Below are 9,418 nucleotides of genomic sequence, written 5' to 3'. Positions count from 1 at the left end.
GCCGGGCAAGCATAGGAGGATTCGCCCTTGGGGCCATGTGGAGAGTGTGGAGTGTGGCCAACCCAAATCCTGTGCACCCCCACCCCCTCACACCCAATTCCACCCTCACCATACGGCTTCTTCCAATGGAGACAGGGTCACATATGATCCTGTGATGGAATTCCACTCAGAGAACAGCAGGCCAGGTGGGGCCTTGCCAGTGAAACTCAAGCCTTTTCTCATTCTGGGAGGTGGCCTCAGAGTGAGTGGAAGGGCCAGGAGTCAGGGCAGGCACCATAGAAGGGCTGTAGGTGGTCCCTCACCCAGGGGACCACGAGGACCTTTTACTCACCCACCCAGGGCCCAGCCCCATCTCCACCCCAGCCCTGGGACCTGGTACTAGTCACAGGTGGAAACCGATCCATAACGGGGTCAGGGTCAAGGATTCCCATCCCCCAGGGGAGTGTGAGAGCCAGGGTGCAAAGGGGCAGATGAGCGCAGTGCAAGAGGAAGGCTCCCCGTAGCGGGGCACCCACACTCTCCCTGCTTTGTCTCTCTGAACACTCTGCCCAGGCCCCTCTCCAGCCCTTACCTTGGCAATTTTGGCTTCATCCTTCTTTTTGGCCGTTTGGAGGGACTCGTAATGGTGCCGGGCACTGTCATAGTCTACCAGCTTCCGCCCTCGCTTGGCAATGCGTGACTAGGGACAGACAGAAGAGGGAGTAGCTGAACAGGGTCTGGCACAAGGCTTGCTGCTATGCTGACCCAGCTGGGCCCAGAGAAACTGGGTCATGGACATGGGACCTGGATGGAGCCAGACGGCCTAAGCAGTAGACCCCAGGCTCAACAACCGCATCTCACACATGCTTGAGACAAGGCTGCTCGAACATTTCTGGTGGCAAAGAGCTCACGCCTTCAAAGCAATTTGTGCCCTCTGAGGTCCTTTCTTATACAAAGATCAAACCATTTCCTTGCAATATTAACCTATTAGTCAGTACCCACTGGCCAGTACCATGTTGACCGAGCTTCTTCCCTGGCCCAGCCCTCAGATCCTTGAAGATGCCTCCTGGGCTTCAGCCTTCTCTTCTCCAGGGCCAACACCATCAGCCTTCCTTCCACACTCCCCACAAGGCACTTTTGGGAGCCTGAGGCATCTACACTGGGTGGCCAAGAGGGCTAGCATGGAACATGACTCCCAGTGGCCCATGTCCAGGTCACCACCTGAACTCCAGACCCCTCTTCATCCATAGCTGAAGCACCCAGGCCTTGGCGGAGACCCTGGCACACTGACAACTTGCAGCACATCCCCAGACCAGCAGAGGCAGCTGGCTTTTTGAACATATACAATCACACAAATACAACCAGATAAGGGGCAACACACAACTATGTATACATTCCCTTCCAAGCACATACAGTCTATCACAAGGCACCTTTGGGCACAAACCCCCAAGCTGGACATCCCCCTAATACATCTTATTCAGTCCTACAGACTCTAGAGTGACAAGGGCACACACACACGTACGTGCACCATGGGGTCACTTCCCACAGCCGGAAGCTCCCAGCTCAGAAAGGCCCAGGTCTGGGGGTTGGCGGGCTGGCCTCAGCAGAAGCAGCCCTGGAGAGATGAAGTGCCCAGCAAAGGGGATGCCTGGCTTCAGTGCAGTCACCACAGTGCCTGAGCCAGCCCTGGACTGCCCCAGTCCTGATCCTTCTGTCTCTCTCCAGCTCCCCAACACATGCTGCCAGCTTGACAGGCAGCCTCTCACCTTGATGTCAGGGAACTGGCCCAGGTACGTGTCCATGGTCAGCAGGGCCTGGTCCACCAGCTTCTGGTGGTAATCCATCCAAAGCAGGTCATTGTTCTGAAGGAAGAGGCAGGAGCACATGACTATCACCAGGGCCACCGGCCACCCCAGCACCCACCTCGCCTCCCAGGGACCTGGGGGTCAGCTCTCGCCCCATCGCTTCCTGGCTCGGTGGCTTCTCAGAAACTCAATTTCTTCATCTGTAAAATGGGCTGGCGGCGGAGGCCAGCAGGGTCCTGTGGGAGGGCCGAGCCCCCTGCCTAGCTCACCTCAGCGATCTTGTTTGCTTCGTCCCTGCCAGGCCAGTCGGGCTCATACACCTCCTGCAGACACTCGTTCAGCTTCTTGGAGGCCTCATGCATGGCTGTGGGGCAGAAAGGCCATGCTTCAGCCAGGGCCATGGGGCCCAGGACAGGGCATCCCCCAAAAGCCCAAGAGGTACATGGGCTTCCACAATAGCCCTTGCCCTTACCCCACAGACCCTGCCTCCCCTCCCAGCGCGACGTGGGGAGGCCACTCCCTGTGTCCCATGAAGAACAGGTCTGCCCTTTACCTTTGACAGAGGCCAGGTAGGTCCGGAGATCTTTCTGCAGCCGGGTGCCCTCGTTCTGCAAAGAGAAAGATGAGAACAAGGTGAGATCCTGAGAGTAAAGCCCATACCTCACCTTCTCCTTCCTGCACTCCCTCGTGGACAAACGAAGGCTCTCCGTGGACCAGCTTTCCTCATCAGGGCATTGGGAGGACTGAAGAAGAGAGCTGTGTAAACACCCCTGGGCCAGGACCCAGAATCCAGCTCGATTCACAGCACAGCAGCTGTTGCCTCTCTGGACACCAGCACCCACTGAGCATCCACTGTGTTCTCAGCTCTATCTCTGCTGCAGGAGCCCTGTGCCCAACAGGACATTCATCCTGAGTCTGTCAGCACCTGTCTCTTCCAGGTACTATCCTCAGCCTCATAAGAAAGTCAGGAAGATAGACCCCTCCGCCCTGGACAAGACACTGCGGGCTCTGCTGAATGACACACACACAATACAAAACACGTATATAATGGGTCCGGCGGGCAGCAGGCCTGCTCTCAGACAACTGTGGACAGGGTGACCAAAGAACACAGAAACACAGGCCGGGGACAGGGGCAGAGTGGAGTAACCCTCCAGCCCCTTGTTCCAAAAGCTCAGGTGGTGCCCAAGCCCAACAGGCTCCTGCCACACCATGCCAGGACAAAGGACGGGGAGGGGGGACCTCTGAAAGGGGATAGCCAAACCGTGTGCAGAGCATGTGAGGGCCATGTCTAGGACTCTCAGGACACTGGTCTAGCTGAGAGGGAGCATAAAAGATGTAAGAGGAAAGGTTGATGGGGAAGACGGGCCAGGTACTAAAGCCAGCATCACGCTGGACCTGACGCACTGGGGAGGACGTCCTGCTGCTAAAACCAGCTTTCCTATCTGCCGAGCCTCCCTCATCTTGCTCCTCTCCCCACCATCCACTAGTGCCTATCTGCTCTGCACCCTGAGGAAGTGGTCACCCATGGGGTGAGGTGCTGCGCCTGCCTGGGCGTCAGGCTGTACCAGGGCCCCTTGTGCCTCCCAAACAAGGCCACACTGTGAGCAGGCACACAGGACACAGATGTGCAAGGGGCCTGCCACCCACGTGCCAAGTGCAGCTGGGCCCCTAAGCCGGCTTCAGTCAATCCCCAAGGTCAGACACAGCCCTCCCCAATCCAGCGGCCTCCTTCAGGGCAGTGCCCAGGCCAGCCAGCACAGAATGTGTGTGCTTACTTCCACCTGGCTCCCTCGGCCCCCCAAACAGGCGTTTGACAAACAGCTCTCCAGAGCTTCCTGGGGCTCTAACATACTCCTTGCAGAGAAGCTAGGGGGAGGATAAAGTTCTGGACCTACTCTCTGGGCTCCAGACTAGGGGGACTGCAAGGGCACCACAGCCCAGGACCAGCACCTGTGGTTGCAGCTCTGTGGAGGCGGCTCGGCCAGCATCTCCACATCTTCACTGTACCTCCCTCCAAAGGGTGATCCCCACCATGCCTAACATCAACTTCCACCAATTGCCTGAAGATGGAGCCTCCATCTTCCCAATGGATCTAAGGTGCAGGGGTGCCCCTCTTGCATGGATCCCCTCTGCCTCCAGCTGACACTTGCCCCTCTGCAGTCAATATCAGAGAATCTTCAATCAGTAGCAATGCCCACTTGGAGCAGAGCCCCGAGTGGGCCCTGGGGACAAGAAGGAATAAGACTTGCCCCACCTCAGTGACAGATAAACAAACAGCCAAGCCATGATGAGTCCTGGAGTACATGCTGCAGGTGACCCCTAGGAAAAAGAGCTTGGCCCACTCGGAGGACCTGGGGGGCTTCTAGGAGGGCCTGAGCTAGGTGTACAGTACACAGGGGGAAGGGGAACAAGAAGCCCCTCCAGGATTTCTCAGTGCACAGACAGGAGGGCCGGGTTGCTATGACTGCCAGTTTGAGTGGGTCCAGAAGGGGCTGTGAGAGCAGGCGACTATGCCCTCTCCTAGGGCCCATCTCTACTAAAAGGAGTAGGAATTTGCCTCCTTAAAGACCACATTCCCTGCCAACCCAGTCTGACTGGCACTGGGGCCACTTCATTGCCTGGTGTTCACAGATAAAGAACAAGAGGGTGCTCAGCTTCCTGGCTTCTCAAGCTTGATCTTCGCCTCACATTCCCCATGGTCCTGCCAGCCTTGTAGGTTGGCAAGGCCAAGCCACTTCAGCTCCCTGTATTCCCCCCTCCAGAATAGTCATCCCAGGGCCCAGTCACCCCACACACACCAATCAAATCCGGAAGCGCCTGGCCACCTTAACCCCCAAGGAAAGGCTATCCCAAGCCTTGAATGAGACCTCAGATTCACCCCCTCCTGCAACCACTCTTGGCCCCTGAAAAGCCAGCCACCCCACCCAACCTGAGAGTGGATAGGGTCCCAGCTTAAGTGACCACTTCATGTCTACAACTAGGGAGCCACCAGACAGCCACCAGCATTGGCTATCTTTAGCCCTGGCTTCATTGCCTGGCCCCTCTGCCCAAGGATCAGTGAGTAACTCCTTGCCCAGAGCCAGGGGCCCAAAGGGGTTGACTCTGAGGAACGAATAAGGAAAACAACACTCTGGTCACAGCTCTGGGGCCAGGCCAGCAGGAACCTTAGCCCCTAGACCTGCATTTTCTTCACCTTCTGCCAAATAGCTCAGCATGCTCTAGGGCAGTCTCATTAGGTCCCCTTCCTCAAGCTACAGCTCAGGAGCTACCCTAACATTTCTCCCTAGCCCTCAGGACTGGGGCTTAGCTCCAGAGTGGGAACCTGGGAGTTGACAGATCTGGATTTAAAACCCCAAGCCCTCATATAAGGTATGTGGTCTCGGAAGAGTTGCTTAATCTCTCTGAGCCTCAAGTGTTGCCCCAAGGATGCAAAACTCATGTCTGTAAAACACAGAGCAAGCAGTACCTCATCCATGGTAGATACTCTAGTAATGACGATCCCTAAATGACTTTCAGAGCAGCATCCCACAACTGAGAAAGCCAGCCGAATGGGGACATGCCCCTAGGGCTTGCTGGAGACAGGATCAGAAGCAGAGACTTCAGGTTTCTTGTTTGAGCCTCCATTTCACAGGTGAGAAAAATGAGGCCAAAGGAGCAGGGGCTCACCCAGAGCCACAGAGGCAGTAGTTGTCTCCTTCATGGCACCTACCTAACCTTTGAAACAACTCCTATCACTGGTCTGCGGGACAAACAGACACAGGGCTCCTATCCCTGCCCTGAGAGGCTCTAAGCTAAGCTCCCAAAGACAGATATGGTCACCTCAAAGGTATGCCCCTGCTCCCTCCTATCTCCCACGGCCCATGCTCAGTGCCAGTGCCCCCTCGCCTAAGAAGTGTTCCGTGACCTTGCCAGCCCTCACTGACCCCTTTCTCCAAGCTCCCCTGCTCCACAAATTCAGCCTTTGACATTTTCCACCCAGCAGCCACAGTTTCGCTTTCAAGACCTCCCTAAGGCCAAGGGCCACCCGCACTCACCAGCTGCTTGTTGAAATTCTGGACACACTGTTCAAACTGCTCATCTTTTGTCTCGTCTGCCTTCCCCAGTTTCTGAAGGACCTGTAGGGGCAGAGGGAGATGGGGAGAGTGTTACCTTGAGAAAGACACTGGCCAAAATAAGAGATCCCAGGTACCAATAACAGAGGCTACCCCACCCCAGCCAGGGTCTGGGAGGCCCACAGCCAAAATCACCAGCCCAGGATGCTGGGACCATCTGGTCTCACAGCAGCTATGATCCCCAAGGGCAGCACTGAGTCCATCAAGTCTCGAGGCCTCCCTATCCTCCCTCTAGGGCTTGCCCATCAGCCAAGAGGAGGAGCTTAGGACAGGCTGACTGTAGTGACCAAAACCAGGAGGACAAGGGCTTCAAAGACAGCATGAGGAATCAGGATGATCTCACACTGCATCCTTGGGTGCTCGACTCCCCCCCGGCAGCTGAAGAGTGAGCCGAACACAAGAGAGACCAAGTAGGGGTGGTCCCCCTCCCCACAAAACTCCATATCCTGGGCACAAAGCTCATGAATTCCAGAGGGAGGAGCAGAGCAGCCCCTGAGCTGAGAGGTAACCAACCACCCAAGACAAGGAGGGCAGTGAGGGGTGGCCAGGGGTCGGGCTCTTTGTGTTGCTAGGAGTCAGCTCCCAATCTGACTAGATTTTCAGATGCAACCCACTCTAGCCACCCTGCTTCCCTTCTCCACAGCCCAGCAGGTCATGCTAGGCCCAGCCCCAGAGCCCACAGGAACACATACATGGACATACAGGGCCTCAAGGCCACACTCAAGGATCTACTCCCAACTGGAAATCTCAGAAGCAGACTCTCCCTGCTGGTAAGTCCCTTCTCAGCTGTGTGGCAAAAAGGAGGTGGAGGGCAGAGGTGGAGAGATGGGTGGGTAAACACAGAGAGAAAGAGAAACCCAAGGTCAGGAGAGGAGCCTGAGAGCAAGCCCTGACAAGAAGAGCTGGCCCGCTGGGTTCTCCCAGGTTCCCCTCCAGTCCCCGAGTTCTCTGTGATGAGAGAGAGAGGAGGAGGAGAGAAAGGGAGTAGAGAGGCACAAAATAAACAGGCAAGGAGGGGTGAGGCAACTGTGGGGAGAGCACAGAAAGAGAAAGAAGAGAGATGGGAGTGCAGAAAGGGGACATCGAGGCTGAGATGGGGGTGGGGTTTGCAGGGAGACGAGGAAGTGGAGATCAAGATGGAGACAGAGACCGCAGGCTGCACTAGGCAGTAGAAAGGATAACACGGATGTTCAGCAGAAGCAGTGGCCAAAACCCAACAAGAATAAGAAGCAAACAAGTGGCAGTGGGGGTGGCAGATGGAGGGAAAAAAGCTGGGACAGTGCAAGGATGAGTACCCAATAGGGCTGGGCCCCACAGGACCAGGGCAGCCAGTCTAGCAGCTGTCTGAGGCCAGCAGGTCACCACCATCACTCTCCTCAGCTATGTTCTCCCTTTGAAGACCTTGAAGTGGGTGGCACAGTCTGGAACATCAGCTCTACCTGCCCAGGACCCAGGCTCAGGTCCTAGACCAAGGGCACCCAGTTCCAGAGTAGATTCTGGACCCTTCCTACCCCTGACTGGCCCAGGAGGGCCTGCACTGTCCTGCTGCTCCTTCTCCAGCTGGCCCAGGATACCACAGCAGACCAATCAACTCTCAGATCATCCCCCGTCTCATGTAGTGCTTTTGGCCATCTCTCACCAAGTACCTGCTCTGTGCCCAGTCCCAGGCATCTTTGCCGGGGCAAGAGAGATCAACCAGATGTGGGCCCAGCCCCAGGAGAGAGGGAGGCTGTGGGAGCCCAAGTGGAGATCCCATCAAGGAGGACTTCCTGGGGGAAGCAGCTGCTCAGACAGGGGAAGAGTGTGCAGTAAAGGCAAGATGAGGAACACTACCAGGGAATTTTGAGTCACTCAAGGCAGGCAACGGTCACAGAGGATGGTGAAGGGGGTTGTGAGTGGCAGGACGGGCAGGGGGTGGGCACTGAGGTGTGGCCCACCAACAACTCTGTGCTACAGTCAGGACACATTCTATAGGGCAAGTGCAGCTAGATACCGAGCACTGACACTAAGGTGACAGCAGGAAAGCAAAACAAACCACTACACCCACAGGCCCCCACTCCCACAGCAACCACATCCAGCTGGTCCCGTGGAAACGGGGAAGCTGTGGAGGTGCCCAAGCCTGGGTAGTTGACTCACCCCTATCAGATGGCTACCACACAGCCCCACCACCTCCAAGGAGAGAAATGGTCCCCTAGGCAGAAAACTATGTGCAGAAGTCAGTGAACCACTGAGTAAGCCAGAGGCCCCCAGGGAGCAGAATCAGGGCCTTGCCAGCCCTCAAGCCTGGGGGACCAGGGAGGTGGCCCTGTCCACCCCCTGCCTCTCCTTCTCCCTGAGGAGATACACTTAATCAGCAAAGATCTTCCACCTGCCATCAGGTCTCCCAGTATGCACACAGACACGCACAGCCGGCCGCAGCTGTGTGCTCCACCCAGATGGCCACCAGGGAGAACTTCGGGCCCTGAGAAAGGCCAGCCACAGTGAGACAATGCGAGGCAGTGAGAAGACCCTTGAGAAGAAGAACTCTTACTGTCTCTCTGCCTCAAATGCCTTATCTGGAAAATAAAGAGACTGTTAGCTCATGTCTGTAAAACACGTCTCTGTACCTGGCCTGTAGCACATACTCAAGAAATGGTGAGCCCCTAAAAGGCCTTCAGAGCAGCCTTCACACAACAGGGGGCCAGGACTGACACCAACCAAGCCTCGTGCCGGGTCCAGACTGACGGCATCCCAAGATGCTAGTCAGAAGTCACGTGCACACATGCTGTTCATGTGCGCATGGGCATGCACATGCATACAGCAAGCCCCTTTCCTCCTTCAGAGCCTGCTCAGGCGACACCTCTTCTGTAAAGCTGCCCTTGCCCTCTCTCTCTCCCACGCCACTCTGTACCACTTAGGGCCAGGGACCCACTCTCCTCACTGCTGTGCAATGGTGCCCAAGTGTCTGCCTCTGGCCCTGCCCCAGTCACGTGAACAGCCTGAGGTCAGGGACAGTGTCCAGCCCTATGTCCACAGCTCCTACATTGGGCTGGGCACAGGGCAGACACATAACATGTTTCTGGTGACCACTGGCTAACCTGAGCCATGGGCTTTGAGGCCAGAATCATGACCTTGAACAAAACATCCCATCTGTCAGCCTCAGTCTTCTCTTATGCAAAATGGGAGGGTCATGCACAGAAAGCATTCAGCCTAACACACAGGAAGCGAGCCATGAGAGGCAGACATTGGCATAAGGATTCAAATGGGAATTCACATTAATCTGATGTCTGGACTTGAGTAACCAAAGCTGGCTCCGGTGGGTCCCAGCCCTGAGAAAGTGATGTGGAGGGGACCGGCCCAGGAAGCTCTGGGTGACCTCGGGCTAACTGCTTAACCTCTCCACATCTCAGTGCCCCACCTCCGACATGGAAGTAATACTGAGATCACAGTGTGGCCAAGGCTCAGGAAAATGCTCAGGAAGTGCATGCTGGCCTTGGCCTTCTTTAACCCTCATTTAAATCATCCCCTATCTTACAGGTGAGG

At 56.2% G+C, this 9,418-nt stretch overlaps 1 protein-coding gene across 8 annotated transcripts in view; it reads right to left on the bottom strand.

The window, feature by feature from the left end:
• Positions 1–9,418, bottom strand: part of BIN1 (bridging integrator 1) — a 55,890-nt gene that overhangs the window by 19,881 nt on the left and 26,591 nt on the right. For all 8 annotated transcript variants that reach the window (XM_015587462.2, XM_025045069.1, XM_025045068.1 and 5 more), the window contains exons 2-6: positions 5,819–5,899; positions 2,338–2,392; positions 2,054–2,148; positions 1,746–1,841; positions 572–679 (exon numbers count right to left, since the gene is read on the bottom strand). In XM_015587462.2, coding sequence (XP_015442948.1) covers positions 572–679; positions 1,746–1,841; positions 2,054–2,148; positions 2,338–2,392; positions 5,819–5,899 — 435 coding nt within the window. The remainder of the gene's footprint in view (positions 1–571; positions 680–1,745; positions 1,842–2,053; positions 2,149–2,337; positions 2,393–5,818; positions 5,900–9,418) is intronic.

This window comes from Pteropus alecto, unplaced genomic scaffold (assembly GCF_000325575.1).
Source record: "Pteropus alecto unplaced genomic scaffold, ASM32557v1 scaffold153, whole genome shotgun sequence".
NCBI lineage: Eukaryota > Metazoa > Chordata > Mammalia > Chiroptera > Pteropodidae > Pteropus > Pteropus alecto.
The sequence above is the reverse complement of the archived record's forward strand: the minus strand, read 5'-3'. Positions and strand labels throughout refer to the sequence as shown.